Raw genomic sequence first — 27,864 nt, 5'->3', positions numbered from 1 at the left:
TCAGGTACAATTACGTTGCTCCCGAGTGGCGTAACGTATCTGATTTACGTTACACCGTCGCAGGTTTACAGCGTAAGTGCCTGATTCACAAAGCTCTTACCTGTAAACTTGCGGCGGTGTAACGTAATTCCAATTGGCGCAAGCCCGCCTAATTCAAATGGGGCGGGCACCATGCATGTTCTGCGCATGCTCCGTTTTTAAATTTCCCGACGTGCTTTGCGCAAAATTATGGCGCCCCGACGTTTTTTTGAAATGCGACGTGCGTTACGGTGTTTCGTATTCCCGGACGTCTTACGCAAAAAAAATAAAACGAAATTCGACGCGGGAACGACGGCCATACTTTAACATGGCTGATCTAAAGATAAGCCATGTTAAAGCAGGTGTAACTTTGCGACGGGTAAAAACGACTAGCGACGACGTACGGGATTGCGACGAACGCGCGGATTTTTGTGGATCGCCGTAACTAGTCATTTGCATATTCTACGCCGACCGCAATGGAATCGCCACCTAGCGGCCGGTATTGAATTGCATCCTAAAATCCGACAGTGTAAGTCAATTACACCTGTCGGATCTTAGGGCTATCTATGCGGAACTGATTCTATGAATCAGCCGCATAGTTAGGACGGGCGGATCACAGAGATACGACGGCGTATCAGGAGATACGCCGTCGTATCTCTTCTGTGAATCTGGCCCTCTCTAACTGCGATCTCAAAGAGTGGTTAACAACCTGTTAAACGTAGCGAAGAAATCTAGCATTCACATCTTTATTCAAACTATTTTTATTAACTAAAGAGATCATCTGAATTATGGTACATTCAAGACATTAATAAATAGCAACACTGGGAAAGATCACTACCAATAAGTTCCCTGTGGATCACTATTATTGCCAATATATCTGTACAAGTAACAGTCTGCAGACATATAATATATAATATTCTACTACGCTCAATGCAAAATGTCAGAGTAAGTAGAAGTGTGAAGATTTGACAAAATAAAAAGTTTCTAAAAGTCCAAAAGGTCGTATTAGAAATAGCGGAGTGCCACATATAGTTGGGACATGTCAGCTGGGCTTCAAGAAAGTTTACACTGTACTCAGGATGGCACTTCCATTTCAGCTTAAAATGATGGGATGGGGCTTACAATAAAATTGCATGATACCTAAACAGTTAATAATAGGCACACCTCTGCCAAAGGTAATATTTCTAGCCCTGTTTGCAACTGCATTTACATTGTAGTATTGCTGATTACTGCAATGTCGTAAGGCTGAGTTATCACTATAGAAACATCCTTTATAATTATATTTACACACACAACACAGTTTAGAATGAGTTATAAAATAATATATTCTGATTTCTTTTTGACGCATTTTACATTATATATAATACTAACCCGTTCCACCAGCCCACGTATTTCCACCAACATGGGGCATGTTATCCGGATCCATCTTTCCATGCTTTGGTGAACTCACATCTAAACCACTCTCTCTCTGCACTGTGATCTAAAAAAGAGAGAAAATGCAAAGCAACATTAGTCATTGGGGCTTAAAGTGATTGTAAACCCTTATTTGTTTTTAATAACAATTTATAGTCACCTGCTGTGTGCAATGGTTTTGCACAAAACAGCCCGGATCCTCCTCTTCTCAGGCCCCATTGAGTGCCCACCATAGCATACCGCTTGCTATGGGCACATGTGCGGGCTCACTCTTGAGCCGGCTGTGTGTGTCCATAGACACATATAGCATTGCTTAGCCCCGCCACCTGCTCCCTCCTCACTGGCTGCGATTGAAAGCAGTGGGAGCCAATGGCCCTTGGTGCTGTGTCTGGGCCTATGAGGAAAGAGAGCTGAGAGAACCGCTGCTCTTATGCACATTGCTGCATCGAGATTGGGCTTAGGTAAGTATAAAGGGGGGCTGAGAGGGGGAGCTGCATGAGCTGCACTTAGAAGTTTTTTTTTTACCCTAATGCTGAGAATGCATTAAGGTGAACACAACTTCAGCCTTTAGTGTGCCCTGCATTATAGTGAAATATATCCATAAGTATAGCAGTTAGTGTATTGTACAATAAGGTGTAAGGCAGCTCCAGTAGTTCTGGAAAAAAGTCCTCTGGCACCAAAGGTGAGAATACCAAAGCATGTACCCCTCCCGAGGTGAGACAAATGAAGCCTGCATATCTGCAGGAAGAGTGTTTAGGTCAACACAGGAATGATAGCCACGGTCCACAGGTCCAAGATTTGTCACCTTTTGGTCAATGGGAAACCAAACTGGATGAGGAGACATGTGACATGGTAAGAGAAATATGAACTGGTCATAATAAGTATGTCCATTTAAAGTCAGGCTTCTATTTACATTAATGTCTTCAAAACATATTCTTCCATCTGAGAGTTCGCATAGGTTGTAATGTATAAAACTAATATTATATTTGTCCTTTTTAAAAAAAAGCTCTAGAATTAGGTTTCTGGCACAAAACATTTTATTTTATTTGCCAGTACAAAAATATACAAATACAAATTTAAAAACGTTTATATATGAAAAAAAAAAAGTCTGTAAAAAAAAATAATATGCAATAAGCTGGCATACTTCGAGCATGACTAGTACTTGGTGGCAAAAAAACCTTGTTTGTAATCACAGAAGTCAGACATTTCTTGTAGTTGGACACCAGGTTTACACAAATCTCAGGAGGGATTTTGTCCCACTCCTTTTTGCAGATCCTTTCCAAGTTACTAAGGTTTCAAGGCTGACGTTTGGTAACTCAAACCTTTAGCTCCCTCCACATATTTCTATGCGATTAAGGTCTGGAGACTGGCTAGGCCACTCCAGGCCCTTAACCACTTAAGGACCCCTTCACGCTGATATACGTCAGCAGAATGGCACGGCTGGGCACATCAACGTATAGGTACGTTGTCCTTTAAGCCCAGCCGTGGGGTCGCGGGCGCGCTCCCCCGACCCGGTCCGAAGCTCCGTGACCGTGGGACTCGCGGACCAATCGCCGCTGGAGTCCCGCGATCGGTCCCCGGAGCTGAAGAACGGGGAGAGCCGTGTGTAAACACGGCTTCCCCGTTCTTCACTGTGGCTCCGTCATCGATCATGTCATCCCTTTTATAGGGGGACACAATCGATGATGTCACACCTACAGCCACACCCCCTTACAGTTGTAAACACACTTCAAGGAACACAACGCCAACAGCGTCCCCTGTGGTTAACTCCCAAACTGCAACTGTCATTTTCACAATAAACAATGCATTTTAAATGCATTTTTTGCTGTGAAAATGACAATGGTCCCAAAAATTTATCAAAATTGTCCGAAGTGTCCGCCATAATGTCGCAGTCATGAAAAAAATCGCTGATCGCCGCCATTAGTAGTAAAAAAAAATTAAATTAATAAAAATGCAATAAAACTATCCCCTATTTTGTAAACGCTATAAATTTTGCGCAAACCAACCGATAAACGCGTATTGGGATTTTTTTAACCAAAAATAGGTAGAAGAATACGTATCGGCCTAAACTGAGGACATTTTTTTTTATATATATTTTTGGGGGATATTTATTATAGCAAAAAGAAAAAATATTGAATTTTTTTTAAAATTGTCGCTCTATTTTTGTTTGTAGCGCAAAAAATAAAAACCGCAGGGGTGATCAAATACCACCAAAAGAACGCTCTATTTGTGGGAAAAAAAGGACTCCAATTTTGTTTGAGAGCCACGTCGCACGACCACGCAATTGTCAGTTAAAGCGACGCAGTGCCGAATCGCAAAAAGGGGCAAGGTCCTTTAGCTGCATTTTGGTCCGGGTCTTAAGTGGTTAATGTGCTTTTTCTTGCGCCACTCCTTCGTTGTCTTGGCCATGTGTTTTGGGTCATTGTCATATTGGAATACCCATCCATGACCCAGTTTCAATGCCCTGGCTGAGGGAAGGAGGTTCTCACCCATTATTTGACGGTACATGGCCCCATCCATCGTCCCTTTGATGCAGTGAAGTTGTCCTGTACCCTTAGCAAAAAAACACCCCCAAAGCATGTTTCCACCTCCATGTTTGATGGTGGGGATGGTGCTCTTGGGGTCATAGGCAGCATTCCTCCTTCAAACACGGCAAGTTGAGTTGATGTCAAAGAGCTCAATTTTGGTCTCATCTGTCAACAACACTTTGACCCAGTTCTCCTCTGAATAATTCAGATGTTCATTAACAAACTTCAGACGGGCCTGTAAATGTGCTTTCTTGAGCAGAGGGACCTTGCGGGCACTGCAGGATTTCAGTCCTTCACGGCATAGTGTGTTGCCGATTGTTTTCTTGGTGATTATGGTCTCAAATGCCTTGAGATCATTGACAAGATTCCCCCGTGTAGTCCTTGGCTGATTCCTCACCATTCTCATGATCATAGAAACTCCACGAGGTGAGATCTTGCGTGGAGCCCCAGACCGAGGGAGATTGACAGTTATTTTGTGTTTCTTCCATTTGCGAATAATCGAATTAACTGTTGTCACCCTTTCACCAAGCTGCTTGGCGATGGTCTTGTAGCCCATTCCAGTGTTGTGTGGGTCTACAATCTTGTCCCTGACATCCTTGGACAGCTCTTTGGTCTTGGCCATGGTGGAGGGATTGGAATCCGATTGATTGCTTCTGTTGACAGGTGTCTTTTATACAGGTAACAAGCTAAGATTAGGAGCACTCCCTTTAAGAGAGTGATCCTAGCCTCAGCTCATTACCTGTATGTAAGACACTTGGGAGCCAGAAATTGGAGTGGGAGCTCTTGGTGTCATATCATCAAAAACTCATAATAAAAACACTGTTTGGGCTCAACAGACTCCAATAACATATATGGGACAGGGAAAAGGGATAAGGAAATATACAGCCCACCGTGCAAGTGCAAAAAGGTCAACATTTATTATATCAAAAACACATAAATGGAATAGCCAATAATAAAAACTGAATCATTCACAACATGTCAATCATACTGTGATAAAAACTGGTCCCACTGCCTCTGATGCAGCCGGCGGTGACCGGCGAAACCGGTTAGGCTCTCTTGTTTCCTTGTCCACCTTGCCCCTGTGACTGGACGATATAAACACTTGCTAATGTCTGACAGGCGTCACTGGAAATCGGCAATGGTACTGGCACTGAAGATTTGTTTTTCCATCAGCACCTGATAAGTATTCATTTAATCTCTTTCTACTTTGGACTATATACTTTGATCCATGTATGGTCTCCCATGGACCAGCACTGTCAACCTCCATGCACACTCTGGATATCAAATTATGGTTCAACAGTGAGAGGGAGGTTAGAGGACATTGTTTTGCATTCAAATCTCTGGTGTTTCATGCCACATACATACTGTGACTGTATCTTTTAATTCCATATACCTCCTCTAGACCACTGTTGACCCAGGCTGTTGTCCTTTCCCCTTTTCATATCTCTGCAATTCCCCCCCCCCCTTCTGGATACATCAAAGTATTAACAACACTCAACCCAATATGCCAGCATGCCTCTTTACCAGGATCCAGGTCTGATCTTGTTAGGATCCATTTCCCATTGGGAGTCAACTTAGCTCTACATCCTATTCACATGCATGCAATTTCTATGTTTCAAGTTATTATTGCTGCTCAGGATTGAACATATTGTACTGTCACATTCCTCGCTATATATTACGGTCACTGAATAGGGGCAATAGTGGACATTGAGTTTTTATCACAGTATGATTGACACATTGTCAATGATTCAGTTTTTATTATTGGCTATTCCATTTATGTGTTTTTGATATAATACATTTTGACTTTTTGCACTTGCACAATGGGCTGTGTATTTCCTTTTCCCTATCCCCTTTATGTCATTGGAGTTGGTTGTGCCCAAACAGGATTTTTATTATGAGTTTTTGAGTTACACTTTAAGCAAAAAGGGGCCACCTGAACCACACTAAAGTAGATCAGACTATAGCATATTAAGTAAACGAGGCAGACCTTCATTCTGACAGGGGGAAAAGGAGGGATGCAAAGCAGGGAAAGAAATCCATCACTTCCCTTAGTCAAAGCACTTGACAAATTACACACAAACACTAGCTGTTTAACTCCTTCCCAGACAGTGTCATTAGTACACTGACAGTGCATATTTTTTAGCACTGATCACTGTATAGGTGTAATAGTTCCTGCAAAGTGTCAGTTAGTGTCAAAATGTCCGCCGCAATATTGCAGTCCCGTTATAAGAGACTGATCCCTGCCATTACTAGTGTTAAAAAAAATCCAGTATATATACCATATTTTGTAGATGCTGTACCTTTTGTGCAAACCAATCTATATACGCTTATCGGGATATTTTTTTACCAAAAATATGTAGCAGAATACACGTTGGCCTAAATATATTTTATAGCAGAAAGTAAAAAATATACAAAGTATACAAAATATATACACCACAAATAACATATAAGAGTAGAAAAAATTTAAATAAAGTAAAATACAACATCTCCAGACTCTATCCTTGAAGAGCTTAAAAGCTGAAGAGCCACAAACCTATGTTCACTATTTCATTTCTATGGTTAATATTATTGGTAAAAAAAAAAGAAAAAAACCCTGCTTGTTATTGGTAGTTGTAAAAGTAAAATGTTTGACAAAAATGTTTGAAAAAAAAAATAATGCATTGGCTACACAACCAAGTCAGTGTTAGTAGAAGGTTTCTGGGGTCACCATGTAGATACAAAGCTGTTTCTTCATCACGTATGTGCAAATTGCCTTTAGCCAACATTATGGGTTCTCTGTTAGATGACAAGCCAGTCTGCTCATTCAGTCTCAGCCGCCACTCTCCTTAGACATGAAACTTAAGCACTCAGCAATCACTCAGGATTTTTCTTTACGGATTGTAGTAGATTCCTCGCCACCCACAGAGATGGCTAAAGATAGTAGAAGACAAGTGCCAGCCAGTGACAAGGCTGGCAACAACATAAGACTGTACCTACTTCCCAAATTAGTTGTCACTATATTTACTTTCAACAGTCACGGTAAAGATGCCTAATCACCTGATGAATTTTTACATTTATGTAACTACTCTCAGCATTGTTTGCAATATTTAGATGATGTTGTAGCATTCTTACTAACAGCACTAGAATGAACACACATGTCACAAATACATATTGCCAAACCCCTATAATATGTACTTCTTCATAATCCGGTACATCAATCTTCACTCACAGCACCTTCAAAGACAGTCCCTCTATGATTTGTTTTATAGTCAATATCATTAAATCAGTTTTTCACCTAACAGCAGCATACATGTTCACTTTGAAAAGTGAATGTACACAGCTAAGTGAGACTTCACTTTGCAAAGAATACACAATCTTGTGCAACAAAATATCAACACACACACATGATTAGATGATTTATCTCAGTACATCTTCTACCCATTCACCTAAAAATTAGAAAATTCATGCTGCAAAATAAAAACGCACTAATATTCGAATAGTGCAGCGCTTATTCTAAAAATAAAAATGTGCACCTTACATGTTCATATGTGCATTAAAACACAAACTCATGAAAATAAAATTGTATATATATATATATATTATATATGAAAATGTCATATATTAAGCAGCTTACAAGATTGTAAGACATATAAAGTGAAAATGCACGTTGTTAAATGAAAACAGTATAAAAAAATAGAACCCCATCAAGTTTACACTACTCTTTAAAGAGTTCAGACCCTCCCATTTGGGTAGTAGTCTGGAAAGGGCAGGGAAACAAACTGCTTTTTCTTCAGAAAAGAACAAAGCAGGACTCTGCCACGAAGTTTGTTAACATTATTGCAAGGGCGATACCTGTCAACTGTTTCCAATTAAAGTGCATCTCCAGCCAAATGTTTCTACACGATGAGCTAGATTCAGGTACAGTTACGAAGGGCGTATCAGTAGATACGCCGTCGTAACTCCGAATCCGCGCCGTCGTATATTTAAGCGTATGCTCAAACTGAGATACGCTTAAATGTTGCTAAGATACGAGCGGCATAAGTCTCCTATGCCGTCGTATCTTAGCTGTCTATTTACGCTGGCCGCTAGGGGCGCTTCCGTAGATTTACTCGTATAATATGTTAATGACCTAGATACGCCGATTCACGAACGTACTTGCACCCGCTAAGCCGTTTACGTAAGGCTTACGTCCGGCGTAACATTACCCCTGCTATATCTGTCACCATGGCTGTTTAATGTGTATCTTCGGCCGCTTGCGAGTCTGCTGGACACCCATGCAGTGTTTAATCGGTTGTACGCAGACGATGTCCAGTTGGTCGTTGACAGCCTATCCAACCCTGCTCCTGGCCTGCAGCTTGCTTCCTGTCTATTAGACATCAAACAATGGATGGATCGCAATTCCCTTAGTCTAAATGCTAAAAAGACAGAAATTCTCATCTCTGGACGTATTGATCCAGCTGTCTTTTTGGGAAACTGGCCCACGAGCCTTGGGCCGTGTCCGGTTCCAGTGAATCAAGTCCGCGTCCTGGGGACAATTTTTTACTGTAATCTGAATTGGATACCCCAAGTCAATCAATGTATCCACAATGCACTGTATTACATCAGGTGTTTGAGAAAGGTCAAAAATCTGTTTTCTCAGTACCACCGGAAAGTCTTGGTTCAATCTCTCGTCAACTCCCGGATTGACTTCAACAATATTGTGTATTTGGGTATGCCTCTAAAGTGGCTGAGGAAAATCCAGCTCGTCCAGAACCAGGCCGCTAGACTAATCTCCGGCTTAAATAGGCGGGAGCATATTACCCCTACCCTGCGATCACTGCACTGGCTCACTGTGGTAGATCGCATTGAGTTTAAGGCTCTCTGTCTCGCCTATCACGCTTATCATGGGACGGGCCCACAATACCTGAATTCCTTGATAACGCGATACACCCCTGCACGAGGACTTAGATCACTTACAGCTGGTCTCGTCACTTGTCCATCTGCTCGCCTGCTTACCTTCGGGGGTAGACGCTTTTCTGTGAGAGCAACGGCCCTATGGAATAGTCTCCCTGTTTCTATCCGGTCTCTCCCCTCCATTATGGCCTTTCGTAAAAGGATAAAAACTTGTTTTTTTGAGGGAAAAGCAGGCTGAGTCACGTTAGTTTTCCCTGTTGTTCCTTGGTAGTTTGCTTTTTTGTGCTCTCCTTTTTTCTTTTCCTTCTATTTTCTTTCCCTGACTTGATTTATCTATTTACAGGTATGTCTTCTGCGCTTAGACGCTTCCCTGACGGGTCAGTATTTGGCGCCTTACAAATCCATTAAATCAATCAATCAATCAATCAATATGAGGCGCAGCCAATGTTAAAATATGGACGTCGGAACAGCCGTCGAATTTTACGTCGTTTACATAAGTGGTACGTGAATGGGGCTGTGCGTAGGTTACGTTCACGTTGAAAGCATTGATCCGACGTAACTTAGGGAGTATATGCGACGTGACTCTGAGCATGCACGCAAATGCTCAGATCGTTAGTGCAAAAATTTACATGGGGTCACGGCTACTTTGAATACAACACGCCCACTACCTTCCACATTTGAATTAGGCGGGCTTACGCCTGCCTAGTTACACTACCCCGGCGCAACGTACGGCGCCAGACCTTTGTGAATAATGGTCTGGGCGCCCTATTTTACGTCGGCGTAGCGCATATCAGATGCGCTACGCCGTCACAACTATACGCCGAGCTACGTGAATCTAGCTCGATGTGTGGTGGAAAACTAACACTGCACATCACCCTGAACACACCATCCCTACAGTGAAACATGGTGGTGTCAGCATCATGTTGTGGGGATGCTTTTCTTGAGCAGGGACAGGGAAGATGGTCAGAATTGATAGGCAGATAGATGGAGCCAAATACAGGGCAATCTTAGAAAAAAACATCCGTTAGGCTTCATGTACACGGGACATTTTTACAACCTCTCCTGAACGATTTAACTTGACAGATAGTAACTGATGTTTAAAACGTCTGTTTTACCGCATTTACATGCTGCGTTTAGAAGTGTTTTCCTGCGTTTGCATTTAGAAGCGTTTAAAAAAATAATATTTTTTTTAAATAGCCAAATATAAAAAAAAATTCCTGTAAACGAAACACGGCTAAACATGATTTGGTCTAAGGGTCTAAGGGTGTTAGCTCGAGCACTAATACACGGCCCAACAATAATTATCTTGCCTTTGTGGCTGTGTGTGGTGAAGAGATGAGCTCAGGCGTGATATTTGGATATACCGTATTTATCAGCGTACAACATGCACCTTCACTTTAAAAGGGAAGTTTCAGGCAATTTTTTTTTTAATTAAGAACTGTGAAGCAAAACAAGGGTCAGTGCCCATCTGCAGCCTCACCATTGCCATGAATGCAGCTTCTAAATGCAGTCTCACCATTGCCATCAGTGCAGCCTGATCGATGCCCATCTGCAGCTTTGGAGGGGATCGGGAGGGGGCGGGATGAACACCAACAGATTACATACAGGAGAATCTCCTGTTTACCCAGCAGACTCTTTAATAAAGTCCCGCCTCCTATGATAGACAGAACAGCCGTCCAATGGCAGCCCAGGAGACGGGACTTCCTATTACAGACGCCACCGAGTAAACAGGAGATTGTCTTGTATGTAATCTGATGGCACTCGTCCCACCCCCTCCCTGTCCCCCTTGGAGGCAGCGCCAATAAATACAGTAAATATTTTTTGTTGCCCTGGGGGCCAGAAAATATATATATATCCAAATTACCAGGGGGGCCACATTAAACCAGAACGTGGGCCGCAATTGGCCCGCGGGCCGGACTTTGGACAGGGCTGCATTAGAGTCTGCAAAAGACTTGAGACTGGGGCGGAGGTTCACCTTCCAGCAGGACAATGACACTAAACATACAGCCAGAGCTACAATGGAATGGTTTAGATCAAAGCATATTCATGTGTTAGAATGGCCCAGTCAAAGCCCAGACCTAAATCCGATTAAGAATCTGTGGCGAGACTTGAAATTTGTTGTTCACGGACGCTCTCCATCCAATCTGACAGAGCTTGAGCGATTTTGCAAAGAAGAATTGGCAACAATTTCACTCCATAGATGTGCAAAGCTGGTAGAGACATCCCCAAAAAGACTAGCTGTAATTGTAGCGAAAGGTGGTTCTATAAACTATTGACTCAGGGGGCTGAATACAAATGCACACCACACTTTTCAGATATTTATTTGTAGAAAAAATTTAAAAAAATTATAATTTTCCTTCCACTTCACAATTATGTGCCACTTTGTGTTGGTCTATCACAGGGCTCAAAATGTCAAGTCCTAAGCTACTAGCCAGTCCTCCAGAGATTACTTGCCACCAGTTGCCCCACTCAACCTCTATCCTGCCTGTCCCTATTTCCACCCCTATACACGCCCTCATTGTCTCATGAGATTACACTTAACTGTTTTATGCAGAATTAAGTTATAAAAAATAAATATTAACAACAACTTTATCTGTGCCCATCAGTGCAGCCTCACCTGTGCCCAACAATGCAGCCTACCTGTATCCATCAATGCCGCTTCACCTGTGCCCAACAATGTAGCCTACCTGTGTCCATCAATGCAGACCCACCAGTGCCCACGAAGGCAGCCTACCTGTGCCAGTCAATGCTGCCTCACCTGTGCCCAACAATGCTGCCTCACCTGTGTCCATCAATGCAGCCTACCCATGTCCATTAATGCAGCCTACCTGTGCCCAACAATGCAGCCTACCTGTGTCCACCAATGGTGCTCCACCTGTGTCCATAAATGCAGTCTACCTGTGTCCATCAATGCAGCCTACCAGTGCCCAACAATGCTGCCTCACCTGTGCCCAACAATGCAGCCTGTGTCCATCAATGCATCCTGTGTTCATCAATGCACGTTACCTGTGCTCAACAATGCTGCTTCACCTGTGCCCAACAATGCAGCCTACCTGTGTCCAGCAATGATGCTTCAGCTGTGTCCATCAATGCCGCCTACCTGTGTCCATCAATGCCGTCTACCTGTGCCCAACAATTCAGCCTACGCTCGCCAGCCCTCATTTTCCACTCGCAAAATGTGAGTAGGCGAGTGGAAAATTTGAGGTCTAGCAGTTTATTTCTAGGCACACAATCCCACTGTGTGTACACAACATGCAATGGCACCAAAAAAAAGGATACACATAAGCAGCAGCAATAAGGGCCCAGACGATTTACACTAACAGACAGGGAGGCAGTTTGGAACAGTTTTTTATACCAGGGAATGCGCTAGTGACCGCTACAAAATGTGTAGGTGGCTGTGGGCCACCCAGTCTGCCCTTCCATTCTAGGGCATGAAATATATTGTCAATGCAGAAATCCAGCCCTGGTGTGAACACAATAATCCATCAAGACAAAATAAAATAAAATTTGAATGTGGTTAAGCTTTTTCATAGAAAGACCGAGCTACATTATAATACGCATTATGGGATCAGAATAAAAATGTACTTCATGGTCTTCTATACCCCTTTCACGCCGACGGAACGCATATATGCGTCCTCGGCTTTCAGGGGTTATACCGGGATGATGCCTGCAGCCGTTGTTTAGAGCGGGCGATCGGCTTTCCAAACATAACAACCGATGCGGCTAAAAGCCGCTCGGTTGTTATGCCGGAGGAGCGGGAGGGGACATCCCCCCTCCTGCCGCTCTGACCGGGCCTCCCGTCCCACCGGGAGACCCGATCCACGATCCGGCGCCTCCAGCGTCTCGGCGCGCTCTGAAACAAAGCCGTAAACGGCTTTGATTCAGTGTCCGCATTGAAACCACGGAAGCGGCGTCATGACGTCACTTCCGGGTTTCTCAGATGCCAATGGCGCCGGATTTAAAAAAGTACACAGTATTCAGAATCGCCGTTTTCGGCGATCTGAATACTTTGAAGTGCAAAGGAGGGCTCGGGGGTCTTTTAGACCCCCGATCCCTCCATAAAGAGTACCTGTCACGACCTATTGCTGTCACAAGGGATGTTTACATTCCTTGTGACAGCAATAAAAGTGATCAAAATGTAAAAAAAAAAAAAAAAAAAAAAATTAATATTAGAAAAAATAAATAAATAAATAAGAAAACAAAAAATTTTTTTTTTAAAGCGCCCCCCTCCCCGCGAGCTTGCGCAGCAAAGAAAGCGCATACGGAAGTTGCGCCCGCATATGAAAACGGTGTTCAAATAACACATGTGAGGTATCGCCGCGATCGTAAGAGCGAGAGCAATAATTATAGCACTAGGCCTACTCTGTAACTCTAACCTGGTAACCGTAAAAAAAGTTTAAAGCGTCGCCTATGGAGATTTTTAGTTACCGTAGTTTGTCGCCATTCCACGAGTGCGTGCAATTATAAAGCGTGTCATGCTTGGTATCTATTTACTCGGCATAACATCATCTTTCACATTATGCAAAAAAATTGGGCTAATTTTACTTTTTCATTTTTTTAAAATTCATGAAAGTAAATTTTTCCCAAAAAGTTGTGTTTAAAACACCGCCGCACAAATACCGTATGACATAAAATATTGCAACAATCGCCATTTTATTCTCTAGATTCTCTGCTAAAAATATATATATAATGTTTGGGGGTTCTAAGTAATTTTCTAGCCAAAAATATGGATTTTAACTTGTAAACACCAAATGTCATACATAGGCATAGGCATGAAAGGGATACTATTAAAAAAAGAAGAGCTTTTCTAATGTCTGCCTTCAGTGTTAAGCAATTGAATGTGGACATTCAGAGGCTTTTCTGCTACAATCACTACAAAAATGCATGACATTCCTTAGGGCTATTTCCCTAACAAGGAAACATAATTCAGCTTTTCTGTACTTTAGCTCTTGAATGTAAAATAAAATGGTGACCTTTGCATCTCGTATCCCTAAATCAAGATTTCACTTAGTTTCACTAATGACTGTTTTGTAGTAGAGTGGTAGATGCCTAGACAACTTTTGTTCTCTTCCATATTATATGGCTCATAAATCAGAAAAGGAAAAGTCTGAAAGTTTAACCTTGCTTCCAAAGCTATTGTGCAGCAATGCCATAAATTCCCCCGGCTGCTTGACTGAAAATCTCTCATGCCAAACAGCAACTGATGAGAGTAATACAATAATCTGTATAAAAGAAAGTTTACGTAAACCAAATAAATACATTTGTCTTATTTGCTCCCATTTGGTCTTTTAAATATACATTTTTATTATTATATCTGTTTGACATATGCAAACACATTGGTGTTCATGCAGCCAGAAATCTTGTGAGCTTTCTGTACTTTCTGCTTCTGGACTGTTATCAGTTAATATTATTCCCTGCTATCTATGTGTACTACCAAACACTTCTTACTACTTCTCCCTGTAATGAAGAAGAGAGGGAAGTGTAAAGTAGTCCTAACATAGTGTTACGTAGTTGTAACACACTCTGTCCTAAGAGTGACAATGCTGCTCAATACAGTTGTTACCCTAGGACAGGAAACATTTTAATTGCAGAATTACCAATTTAATATAAAAGAAAAAAAGTGTGAAAAAAATTAATGCAGCCACAACATCTAAAGACTGGTAAGCTGCAATACTATCAATTTTTGTTTTTGGATTTAGATATAAGCTAAGTTGGTTTTCTAGATAAATACTGAAAGATGATGGTATGTGCTTCCCACCCTTTGCTTCAGTTTTGAGTATTTGCATGCATATATGTTTATCGAGCTGGTAAAATACCCCAGAAGCCCTTAGACTCAGGGGGCCAGATTCACATAGAATTACGTTGCTCCTGGGCAGCGTAACGTATGTGATTTACGTTACACCGCCGCAGGTTTACAGCGTAAGTGTCTGATTCTCAGAACTCTTACCTGTAAACTTGCGGCGGTGTATCGTAAATGCGCTCGGCGCAAGCCCGCCCAATTCGAATGGGGCGGGCACCATTTAAATAAGGGCCGTTCCCGCGCCGAACGTACTGCGCATGCTCCGTCAGGTAAATTACCCGACGTGCATTGCGCTAAATGACGTCGCACCAACGTCATTTGCTTAGACGTTAACGTAAATGCATCCAGTGCCATTCACGGACGACTTACGCAAATGACGTTGTTTTTTAAATTTCAATGCGGGAACGACGGCCATACTTAACCACTTCAGATCCGCGCTATAGTAAAAATACGTCTGCAGCGCGGACCTGAAGTGCCAAGTGGCCGTGTTTAAACGGCCTGCTGTTTCTCTGCTGGAAGCGCGTCCTCGCGAGCGCGCTTCTGCAGAAAACTGTGTTGGCCGTGTCCCTCGGACACAGCCAATCACAGATCGTGCTGAATGGCCAATCACAGCGGCCATTCAGCATTCGATCTAGCCGTCCAATGAGAGATGATCTCGAATGTAAACAAATGAGATCATCTCTCATCGCCGGCTTTCTCTCCTTACACACAGACCGCGTGTGAGGAGAGAAAGACAGTTTCGATCGTTTACAGTAAAAAAAAAGTGAAAAGTGAGTGACACAAACACTACCCAGTCCCTGCCAGTGCCACCTTCCAGTGCCACCTTCCAGTGCCATCAGCCAGTGCCACCAGCCAGTGCATTTTCATCAGAGCCACCTGCCCCTGCCATCAGTGCCACCTGCCCCTGCCATCTGTGCCACCTGCCCCTGCCATCAGTGCCACCTGCCCCTGCCATCAGTGCCACCTGCCCCTGCCATCAGTGCCACCTGCCAGTGCCGCCTGCTCGTGCCATCTGCCCGTGCCACCTGCCCGTGCAATCTGCCAAAAGTGCAATCTGCCATCAGTGCCACCTGCCAGTGCCACCTGCCCGTGCCACCTGCCCGTGCCACCTGCCCGTGCCATCAGTGCCGTCAGCCATCAGTGCCATCAGTGCCACCTGCCGCCAGTGCCACCTGCCGCCAGTGCCACCTGCCGCCAGTGCCACCTGCCCGTGCCACCTGCCCGTGCCACCTGCCCGTGCCATCTGCCCGTGCCATCAGTGCCATCAGTGCCACCTGCCATCAGTGCCACCTGCCATCAGTGCTACCTGCCATCAGTGCCATCTGCCCGTGCCATCTGCCAGTCCCATTTGCCGTCAGTGCCACCTGTCAGTGTCATCAGTGCCACGTGCCATCTTTTGTCATTGCCAACGATGGCTAAAAGATCTTTTTCACTTACGGAGGCATACGAAATTATTGCGGCCGACGAGAGCAACGGGGAGCTCTGCGATTCGGATTCCTCCGCAAGGTCAGACGCCGGATCTGATGTTGAATATGAGCCGATAGTTAGCAGTGAAGAGGAAGAGGAGAAAGAGGAGGAAGAGGAGGAAGAGGAGGAGGAAGAGGAGGAAGAGGAAGAAGAGGAAGAAGAGGAGGAAGAGGAAGAAGAGGAGGAAGAGGAAGAAGAGGAGGAAGAGGGTCCGCCCGCCAGACGAAGGCGTATTGCTAAGGAGGCAGTGCCATCCACCAGCACTGCTGTGCCATCCACCAGCACTGCTGTGCCATCCACCAGCACTGCTGTGCCATCCACCAGCACCGCTGTGCCATCCACCAGAACCGCAACACCTCGTCAAGCAAGGTCACGTACCAGTAGGTCCCATGCCAGCCTTCCCTATTCCCTTCAGTACCCCTTGTGGCTTCCTCCTAATTCAGGAGAAGCCAACATTCCCCCTTTCACTGCCCAGCCAGGAGTCCAAGTGGACACAGAAAATTTTGCCCCAATAGATTTTTTCAATTTAATTTTTACTGAGGACTTGCTTTCCTCAATTGTTTCCCAGTCCAATCTCTATGCCCAACAATTTATTTCCAGTCACCCCACATCCTATTATGCCCGTCCCTTCCAATGGAGACCCCTTACAGTGGAAGAGTTTAAAATTTTTTTGGGCCTCGTATTCTGTATGGGACTAAACCACAAAAACGAAGTACGTTCATATTGGTCAAAACGCCCCATATACCACATGCCCGTCTTTTCCTCAAAAATGCCCAGGTCCAGATATCAAATGATCATGCGATTCCTACACTATAGTGACAATACCCAGTGCCCTCCCCGAGATGACCCAAATTTTGATAAACTTTATAAGATTCGGCCACTACTAGATTATTTTTCCCAAATTTTCCCCCAGTTGTTTACCCCGGACCAAAACATCTGTGTTGACGAGTCACTTGTCAAATTTTCTGGCAGGCTCGGCATAAAGCAATTTATGCCCTCCAAAAGGGCCCGCTATGGAGTGAAGCTCTACAAATTATGTGACCGTGCCACCGGATATACCTATGCCTTCAACATATATGAAGGAAAGGACAGCCAGCTACACCCCCCTAATTGCCCAGACTACATAGGAACCAGCGGGAAAATTGTTTGGCAACTCCTAAACCCGCTCATGGAGAAAGGCTACCACTTGTATGTGGACAATTTCTACACAAGTTTGCCCCTTTTCCGAAACTTGTATAGAAAGAAGACACCCGCATGCGGCACCGTACGGTCGAACCGGAAGGGCTTTCCTCAAAGCCTCGTCACCAAGAAGCTAAGAAAAGGGGAGACGGCGAGTGCACGCAATGAGGAAGTTCTGGCCGTGAAATGGAGGGACAAAAGGGATGTGTACGTGCTTTCTACCATCCACAACAATACATGCGTTACCATCAGAAGGAGGAATGGGCAAATCCAGAAACCTAAATGTATCCACGAATACAATAAGTTCATGGGGGGTGTCGATTTCAATGATCAAATGATCGAGCCCTACCTTTCCACAAGACGATCATACCAGTGGTATAAAAAAGTTTCAATTTACTTATTCAATTTGGCCATATACAACACCTACGTATTATATCGAAAATCCACTCCAAGACCCAAATCCTACCTTTACTTCCAGGAGGAAATCACCACTGCCCTTTTATACACCAGCAACCCACCAGCAACCATTCGATCCGATGTGGTAAGCCGACTCTACGAGCGCCACTTCCCAGATAAAATCCCTCCCGGACCAACAGGCCGAAATTCCCAAAAAAAATGCCGGGTGTGCTCCAAAGATGGAGTGAGAAGAGACACCCGTTTTCATTGTGCCCAATGCCCTTCCCAACCAGGCCTCTGCATAGGCGGCTGTTTCCGCCGTTATCATTCCTTACTAAATTATTAGTCACTTCCTGCCATTTACCTTTACACCCCTTATGCCTCTGCTTGCTCTGTATTTGACCCTGGCTTGTTATTTGACCACGATTCTGCCTACCGATTTTGTTTATACCTCTGCCTGATATGGAACTGACCCTGGACTGTTATTTGACCACGCTTATGCCTACCGATTCTGTTTATACCTCTGCCTGATATGGAACTGACCCTGGACTGTTATTTGACCACGCTTATGCCTACCGATTCTGTTTATACCTCTGCCTGATCTGGAACTGACCCTGGACCGTTTGACCATTCTTTTTGCCTGCCTCTTGGACTGATCTTTTACCCTGCCAGTGGACTAGTGGGATTCAAAGCACAGGGGTCTCACATGTGAGGGGCTCCAGAATTGTTTTTCTGGATGAAGAAAACTATTGTTTTTGTTTTCTCATTCTAGATTAGGGTCTGGTTGCCCGGAGGCTTCAAAGAGATTTGGGTGGGAGAAGCCTCTACCCCTGTCCCCATTCTGTCCTGAACGAGGCCCTACTTCTGCCTGCTGCCTGTAGGACCTATGCCATCATGCCTGTTGCCTGGACAATTGCATTTTCTTTTGCTGACCAAGTCCCTGCCTGCTGCCTGGACCAGTGCTATCGTCCCGTGGACAACTGCGCTACTAAAACCACAGGTACATTTTTTGTTTACCCTTTGCTTAGCATAATGTATTTTGGGGTGTAATTCTTGTCATGTGTATGCTATGTGTCCCTAGAACACCGGTTGGTCTTCCTTGCATGTTGGGCCTCTGTATGTGGTCAGGCTGTGAAAAAGTCCCACACATGTGGTATCGCCATACTCAGGAGGAGCAGCAGAATGTATTTTGGGGTGTAATTTTTGCTATGTACAGGCTATGTGTTGGCAATATCTTATAAATGGACAACTTTGCATAAAAAAATTGCGTTTTCATTTTTTTTCCACATTTTCCAAAAACGTTTGGAAAAAAATGAATCGTTCAAAAGACTCATTATGCCTCATAGATTATACGTTGGGGTGTTAGCTTTCCAAAATGGGGTCACTTTGTGGGCATTTCCATTGTCCAGGTGCTCCAGGGCCTTCAAAAGTGTAATAGGTAGTCAACATGTTAGATGTGTAATTTATGCTCCTAGAACACCTGATGGTGCTCCCTGCATATTGGGGCTCTGTATGTGGTCAGGCTGTGAAAAAGTCCCACACATGTGGTATCGCCATACTCAGGAGGAGTAGCAGAATGTATTTTGGGGTGTAATTTTTGCTATGTATAGGCTATGTGTTGGCAATATCTTATAAATGGACAACTTTGCATAAAAAAATTACGTTTTCATTTTTTTTCCACATTTTCCAGAAACGTTTGGAAAAAAATGAATCGTTCAAAAGACTCATTATGCCTCATAGATTATACGTTGGGGTGTTAGCTTTCCAAAATGGGGTCACTTTGTGGGCATTTCCATTGTCCAGGTGCTCTAGGGCCTTCAAAAGTGTAATAGGTAGTCAACAAGTTAGATGTGTAATTTATGCTCCTAGAACACCTGATGGTGCTCCCTGCATATTGGGGCTCTGTATGTGGCCAGGCTGTGAAAAAGTCCCACACATGTGGTATCGCCATACTCAGGAGGAGTAGCAGAATGTATTTTGGGGTGTAATTTTTGCTATGTACAGGCTATGTGTTGGCAATATCTTATAAATGGACAACTTTGCGTAAAAAAAATGCGTTTTCATTTTTTTCCCACATTTTCCAAAAACGTTTGGAAAAAAATGAATCGTTCAAAAGACTCATTATGCCTCATAGATTATACGTTGGGGTGTTAGCTTTCCAAAATGGGGTCACTTTGTGGGCATTTCCATTGTCCAGGTGCTCCAGGGCCTTCAAAAGTGTAATAGGTAGTCAACAAGTTAGATGTGTAATTTATGCTCCTAGAACACCTGATGGTGCTCCCTGCATATTGGGGCTCTGTATGTGGTCAGGCTGTGAAAAAGTCCCACACATGTGGTATCGCCATACTCAGGAGGAGTAGCAGAATGTATTTTTGGGTGTCATTTGTGGTATACACATGCCATGTGAGAGAAATAACCTATTACAATGACAATTTTGTGAGGGGGAAAAAAAAAATAAAAAAAATATTCATTTTGCAAAGAATTGTGGGAAAAAATTACAACATCAAAAACCTCATCATGCATCTTACTAAATACCTTGGAATGTCTACTTTCTAAAAAGGGGTCATTTGGGGGGTATTTGTACTTTCCTGGCGTGTTCAGGGCCCCAAGAAATGAGATAGGCACCGGTACAACAGGTGTGATATTTTTTTTATGATTTGCACCATAGCTTGTAGACTCTCTAACTTTCACAAAGAGCAAATAATATCCACTAATTTGGGTTATTTTTACCAAAGACATCTAGCAGTATAAATTGTGGCCAAAATTTATGAAGAAAAATTAATATTTTGCTAAATTTTATCGCATAAACTAAGAAAAATTCATTTTTTTTCAAAATTTTCCGCCTTTTTTCATTTATAGCGCAAAAAATAAAAAGTCCAGAGGTGATCAAATACCACCAAAAGAAAGCTCTGTTTGTATGAAAAAAAGGACAAAAAATTCATTTGGATACAATGTTGTATGACTGAGTAATTAACATTCAAAGTGTGAGAGTGCTGAAAGCTGAAAATTGCTCCGGGAACGAAGGTGGTTTAAGTGCCCAGTAAGCAAGTGGTTAACATGGCTTAGGACACCTAGGAGGTAGCCCTAATTTTACGCGACGTAACTCGACGGAAACAACGTAAAGTTAGATCGACGGGCAGCTCGGACGTTCGGGGATCGCCGTAAGTATTCATTTGCATATTCTACGCCGACTGCAATGGCCTCGCCACCTAGCGGCCTAGAATTGCATCCTTTTAATCCGACAGTGTAATTCAATTACACCTGTCAGATCTTAGGGCTAGCTATGCGTAACTGATTCTATGAATCAGTCGCATAGTTAGGACGGCCCTAACACAGAGATACGACGGCGTATCAGGAGATACGCCGTCGTATCTCTTTTGTGAATCTGGGCCAGGGTGCTTGAATATGAAAACAGTGACTGGTCAATCTATGCATTCCAGTCCTATGGAGCTGTCCATGCTAGCCATGATCCAAGAGTGACTCCTAGAAGGGGCTACGGCTACGCATTACTTCATTCATTACTAAGGTTGTTATTTACAACTAGGGCTTTAGAATGTTCTACAAATGCCTGAACTACATCCCTGGCATTGGGTGTAACCCAAATTCAATTTAAACATTGCTGCCAACATTCAAGTTGCTCTTCTGTGAGCAACAAAACTCTTCAATATTATTTACAAAATGATTTACAGTTTATGGGAGCTCCATCACTTGTGAAAAATAATATTTTAAAATGATGGTGCCAGTTTTGTTTACAAGCTGATTGCAGTGTTTACACACTGAAGTGGTGTGTCTATGGAGCCCTGGCCGTGGCTTGGAGTGCAGTTTTGGTTCAATAATGGCAACCCCCTACGATGCTGGCAATCAAGTCTAACCACATATCTTAACATATCTGAAATACATTTAGAATGTATATTACCGTATTTATCTTTGTATAGCGCGCCTCGGCGTATAGCGCGCACCCCCAACCTGGAAGGGAAATTTCCTGAAAAAAGGAAAATACTTACAGTTTGAATGCCCCTCCATCGGCGGCCTTGTCCGGTCCGGCGTCCGTCTGCAGCCTCGGTGGTGTCCTCCGTGGTGTCCTCCCCGCTTCTCCCGCGCTGGTTTTGAGCCAATCCCCGCTTCTTGCGCTGTGTTTGAACGCCGCCGCTGACATATACCGGGCGCAGTACACTCGGCTCCTCTCGCATAATGACTAGGTGGTGGCACAGGGCATGACCACGAGGGGAACAGAGCCTGGCTGAGTGTACCCAAGTGTACTGCGCTCGGTATATGTCGGCGGCAGCGTTCAAACAGTGCGGGGAGCGGCGTATATCGCGCACCCACAATTTTCCCCTTATTTTAAGGGGAAAAAAGTGTGCGGTATACGCTGATAAATACGGTAACCGGCATTATAATTGTAAGATTACCAATTGCTTCTCTACACAGAGAACTTGTATATTATTGTAATGAAAATTAAGTATACTAATGCTAAAGTGAAAACTTTTTTTATCTTAATGCATTCCTTGCATTAAGGTAAAAAATGGTTTCTATCGCTCTGTCATAGAATAGATCAGTGGCGGTGCCGTCCATAGTGGGTGCAGGAGCGCCACCCCCTCTCTCCTCCGCACCCATTAATCAACAATTCATAGCTTCATGCATTGCATGAAGCTATGTATTGTTGCCGCTGCCGCCCACTATTCAGATGTCCGCCTCCTTGTTGAGTGCCGGCCATCTGAATAACAGCGGTGGGCGTGTTTTGGAAGTGGCTGATTAGAGCGAGATGTTCTAATAGGCTTCCCGATTAGAGCCTTTGGGCTCTAATCGGCTTCCAAATGGTTAACCAGAGGGTGCACAGGCTGTGCGTTCCTCGGTTAAACAGTGCTGCGTTAGGGAATTGCTTCCCTAACACTGCCCCGCCTCTCAGCCAATCAGGTGCACCGGGTCTGGTTACCGTCAACTGATTGGCTGAAGCGACATTGAGCGCAGAAGAAGACATCGATGGAGCGTGGAGAGGACGGCGCATACCCAAGGAAGGTAAATGCCGGGCTGGGGGGAACCTGGCTGCATTTGAGGGGACAAACTGGCTGCATTTCAGGGGACAAACTGGCTGCATTTCAGGGGACAAACTGGCGGCATTTGATGGGCACATTGGCTGTGTTTAATGGGCACAGTGGTGGCAATTGATGTTTTTTTTTTCAGTTTGTTTGTGCCCCCCCTAAAAGTTTGAGCACCAGCCGCCACTGGAATAGATCTAGCACTGTGCACAGCTACATATCTTCTCCCCTCTCTTCCTCTTTACACAGGATTCGAGCAGTCATTGGCTCTTGTTGCTGTCAATCAAATGACGTGAGGAGGATGTGGGGGGCGGGGCTAAGTCCCACTGTGTGTGTCTATGAAACGCGGCTCCATAGACACGCAGCTCTGAAGCGAGCAAACACTGTGTGTCCCCCCCCCCCCCCCATAGTAAACGACTTGCTATGGAGACACTCTAAGAAGAGGAGTCAAGATCACCTTCGTGGGACCCAAGAAGAAGAAGATTGGGGCTGCTCTGTGCAATACTACTGTTGTTATTTTAATTGTAAAAAAATTACTTTAGTAACACTTTAGGCCAAAATAGATAATACACAAAGGCAAACAATTTGGTAAATGTATTATACTGCCTTAAATTAAACATGGACCACATTGTCCATCTTTGTTTGAGCTTGCAATCCTGTTCGTTTGTACAGTTTAATTAGGCTGGATTGTCCAATGATTGGGAAAGCAGGTTCCAGAGCAAATCAGCACCGGGAAAGGCAATAGATGTGCTTCTGCATCCAGCTTCTGAGTGCTTAGGCCATTTCTTTGGTAACACTATTTAAAAATATGTATACATAAGCAACATAAGACCAGCTTTGTTAGGAAAAGAAAATAGGAACAATAAAATTCATTATTTCCAGCTGAGATGAAAACTGAGTGAAAGCTCAGGAATGTGATGAATCTTCCATAGCTTGAAATTAAAGCAGAAAATTCATGCAAAGAATTCTTGTGATATAAGCCTGGCTTGTTGCCAGCTGCAAGCAGAGATGCTATTCCGATACAGTAGCTCCATTTGCAAAATAATCTTTCTTTATGTCTTGCTTATGAAGGAGCACATTCCAAGAATTCTACATCACCATGTGTGCTTGTAAACAGATTGGACAAGCCATATTAAACATTAACACCCTGGCTCATACATCATCCGCAGCTGGGATGGAATCATATGACATATTGAATGAAAAAGCATATTAATATTGTAATGTTATCTTATGAAAAACTTTTGATTCAATCTTAAAATAATGTACACAATGTGGTTGATTTACTAAAACTGGAGAGCACAACATCTGGTGTAGCTCTGCATAGAAACCAATCAACTTCCAGGTTTTCTTTTGTCAAAGCCTGATGCCGCGTACACACGATCATTTTTCGGCATGAAAAAAAAGTTGTTTTAAAAAAATGTCATTTAAAATGATCGTGTGTGGGCTTCACATCATTTTTCGGGGTTCTGAAAAACGAAATTTTTTTTTCCGAACATGCTGCATTTTTTAACAACGTTTTAAACAATGTTGTTTTTCGGGTTGTAAAAAATGATGGTGTGTGGGCTAAAATGTTAAAAACCTGCGCATGCTCAGAAGCAAGTTATGAGATGGGAGCGCTTGTTCTGGTAAAACTACCGTTTGTAATGGAGTAAGCACATTCATCACACTGTAACAGACAGAAAATCGCAAATCGTCTTCTACTAACACGGAATCAGCTAAAGCAGCCCCTAGGGTGGCGTCATCCGCATGGAACTTGCCCTTTATAGTGCCGTCGTACGCGTTGTACGTCACGGCGCTTTGCTAGAGCATTTTTTTTTAAAACGATGGTGTGTGGGCAACGTCGTTTTAATGATGAAGTTGGAAAAACTTTGTTTTTTCTACATCCCGAAAAATGTCTTTTTTTCATGCTGAAAAATGATCGTGTGTACACGGCATGAGGGCCAGTTCACACCAGACGCAGTTCCGTGTGCTTTTTTTCTGCACAAAATGCATGCACAGTGTTTTCCATGTATTCCAATGGCTCTAGTTGGCTCTAGTTCACACCATGCAGTCAGTTTCCGTTGCAGAAACTGACTGCATGGTGTGAACTAGAGCCAACTAGAGCCATTGGAATACATGGAAAACGCTGTTCATGCATTTTTAGTGTAGAAAAAAATGCACACGAAACTGTACGGAACTGCGTCTGGTGTGAACTGACCCTAATTTAACAAACTGAAGTTAGAAGCTGATTGGCTACCATGCACAGATGCACCAGATTTTGCACTCTCCAATTTAAGTAAATCAACCCCAATGTGTCTTATATTTGTATAAGGAGTTAAACACCAGAGAACTGTGCTTAGATTTAAGAAATTGACAAATGAATACATCCCTTTATATCATGCAATCATGTTTTGGTGCAAGGGTAATGAACATTGCATATAATAAACAATCCAAGAGAATTGCGTATTATACATACAAGAGATATTAGGAAGTAGGGGCAACTTATGCAACTACATAATTATGCATTGCATAGATTATATAGCAGGGAATAGATTTATGAAGTCTGCTAGCTGTCAGGGAACTAAAGCACTGCACAGGCCCATCAGCTAACACATAAAATATATCACCAGATGTGATATATCATCAGATGTTGGATTACCTTTTTTATATACAATATGTTACCATGAAATTGAACACAATTGAAATAAAAACACCCTTGTAATGGGCATATGTCAACTACATAAAAATGTATAAACAGTGCATAGACTGATCAATGTGATGGTAACAGATTATACTAGATTACATAACACTATGTTCACATAAATCAGGATTAATTGGAAACTGCTACAGGGTGGCTCTCCTGTGGAGAATCCCGTATATATACAGGATTCTGCACTTCCCTCTGCAGGGGGTTGGCGAGTCGCTTCTGCTGTGATTATTCACAGCAGAAGGCGATCTGTGGGTGCAGGGCACTGGATGTCTGCTGGCACCTGCCGATACACAGAACAGTAATCTGCCTATGTAAATAAGGCAAACCTCCGTACTGACAAATAAGTCTTTTATCGCCCCAGATGTTTAACCCCCTCCCAGCCAGTGTCATTAGTACAGTACTGAACAAAAAGCTGCTCCAGGTGAGCTTATTAGCTATCCATCCACAGCATAGCCAGGGTTTAGGTGAAGGTGATAGCAGAAAAACAAACACTTTAGGTGAAGGTGCTAGCACAGTTCGCCTGCAGATATACAATCAAAAGAAATCCGGAATTTGCTGCAACACTTCACCTTTATTCATCCTTCATGCAAAACACATCACAGACAGTAAAAAAGTGAAAGTTCAGTCAGCGCAAAACCAAAAAACAATCCTATCTTAAGCAGCTGAACACTCAAGGTCAATATATAGGGATGCTTGGATAAGTAATTGAACGAAAAAGCAGTGCAGCACTAAAAACAACAAATTATAACTAGAAATGTATTAAAAAATATCTGGCAAAGGTAAGCCATATAAAAAGTCCCAGTTCATACGGTATTAGAGCAAAGGATGACGTGAAAAGATGACACCAAAGATACGTATATTCTCCTCAGTAGTGATCAGTCTCTCTGAAAACATTGCAATTTACGCGCTTCCTTATCAGTGTCTCCACCACCGTTTATGCAGGCCGCTTTCCTCAAACTGTAGACCTCTGAATTAACAGATAGGTCAATCAGGTATTCCCCACAAGGGTAATCAAGGATGAGATAATGTTTTTAAGGGATCCAAAGATCGAAAACCAGCCCCTTCTCAGCAGCCGCAAGATATCGCTCTCATAACCAATAGATCGGAACGTGGTAAACATGTAAAACCAGTAGAAGATGCATAGTGCTCTCTGATTGGCTAAAAAACTTTTTTATTGCTATTAAAAAAGTTACTCACAAAAAAAGCACTGTCTTCCCAGTACTGGGGTACAGGACATGTATCAAACGTCTCATCGCGACAGAAAAGGTGGCTGCAATGAGGTCACGGAGTCCTCCTCCACGCGTATCGTCCCTGTGGGCGGGACTTCCTCAGTGATTACGGAGGCTCGTGCGTCAACTTCCTTTATACACACCACCTTACATGATTAGCATCTGGAACCCGCTCCCCGTTGCGTACATTGCCATGACAACAAAGATGCCAAGGGGGCGTGGTTAACATACGTAACCCTCATCATTCTAAAGGTAGAGCACAGGAAGAGTTCACTGAATAAAAAGCAGCAAAAGAAGGTTTTCTTGCAGGAAATTTTGCATGTCTCTTTTGCCTAAAACCTTTTTTTTTTCAGACTTTATTTCAGACACCTAATCCCCTGTCATCTACGAGAATTTTCACACTGCATGTCTGGGATTGCTTCTATTTTAAATCTGTGATCCTTGTCTTATTACAAACCTTTACAGTAGATGGTAAAGAGGACTTTAGTGTAATGAACTTCCAGTAGTTTTTCAGTTGGTGACAACGTAAAAATGATCAACAGGTGTAAAGAAAACGGACATGCCTGAAACGATGATTTACACTTTGGTGTAGCTCTAAAAAAAAAAAAAGAATTTTTTTTTTTTATGATTTTCTTTTTGTGCAAATGAAGTGTAGGTTTTTATAGCCAACAAGACTATAAAATGTGCTTCGATGCACCAAGATTTTTTTTACATTTAATGGAAAATCTACAGGGGGCATGATTGAATAATTGGCAGTTAACATTTTACTAGTTTAGACATTCATATACTATTCCTTGTTAATTTTCAGCCACCGATAACTGGAAACATCAGTAAAGCCATTATTCTCAGGTGTAGTATTATGGCAAGCTATGAACTTGTCTGCTCTGTCATCAGTATTACTGACATCAGGTCTTTGGCATGTAGCAATGTCTGCAGTAGATGAAGAACTCTTTAGCCAGTGTGGCTCTTGTGCCAAGCTAAAGTATAGCAGAATTTATAGGACTAAAGAATGTGCTGCCAACAGATGCCTAATCCAGCATGATGGAATGTCAATAGCCTTTTAGAAAGCATGAAAATGACACTACTAATAAATCACCAGTATTAAAAAAAAAAAAGAACGTTTACTTTGAGAAATAAATAAATTGCCTTCTTTCAAGTCTGCGGTGTAATTTAATTACATTAAATTACAGTAGGGGGCTGAAAATGATTTTTGATGAGAGACTCTAAAGGCTGTTTA

The 27,864-nt window shown here is 43.1% G+C and overlaps 1 protein-coding gene across 1 annotated transcript in view; it reads right to left on the bottom strand.

Moving 5' to 3' along the window:
- Positions 1-27,864, bottom strand: part of VWA8 (von Willebrand factor A domain containing 8) — a 486,197-nt gene that overhangs the window by 49,206 nt on the left and 409,127 nt on the right. The window contains exon 39 of the mRNA XM_040341313.1: positions 1,390-1,498. Coding sequence (XP_040197247.1) covers positions 1,390-1,498 — 109 coding nt within the window. The remainder of the gene's footprint in view (positions 1-1,389; positions 1,499-27,864) is intronic.

Source organism: Rana temporaria, chromosome 2 (genome assembly GCF_905171775.1).
Source record: "Rana temporaria chromosome 2, aRanTem1.1, whole genome shotgun sequence".
In the NCBI taxonomy this organism is placed as follows: domain Eukaryota; kingdom Metazoa; phylum Chordata; class Amphibia; order Anura; family Ranidae; genus Rana; species Rana temporaria.
This window is presented reverse-complemented; position numbering and strand designations above follow the sequence as displayed.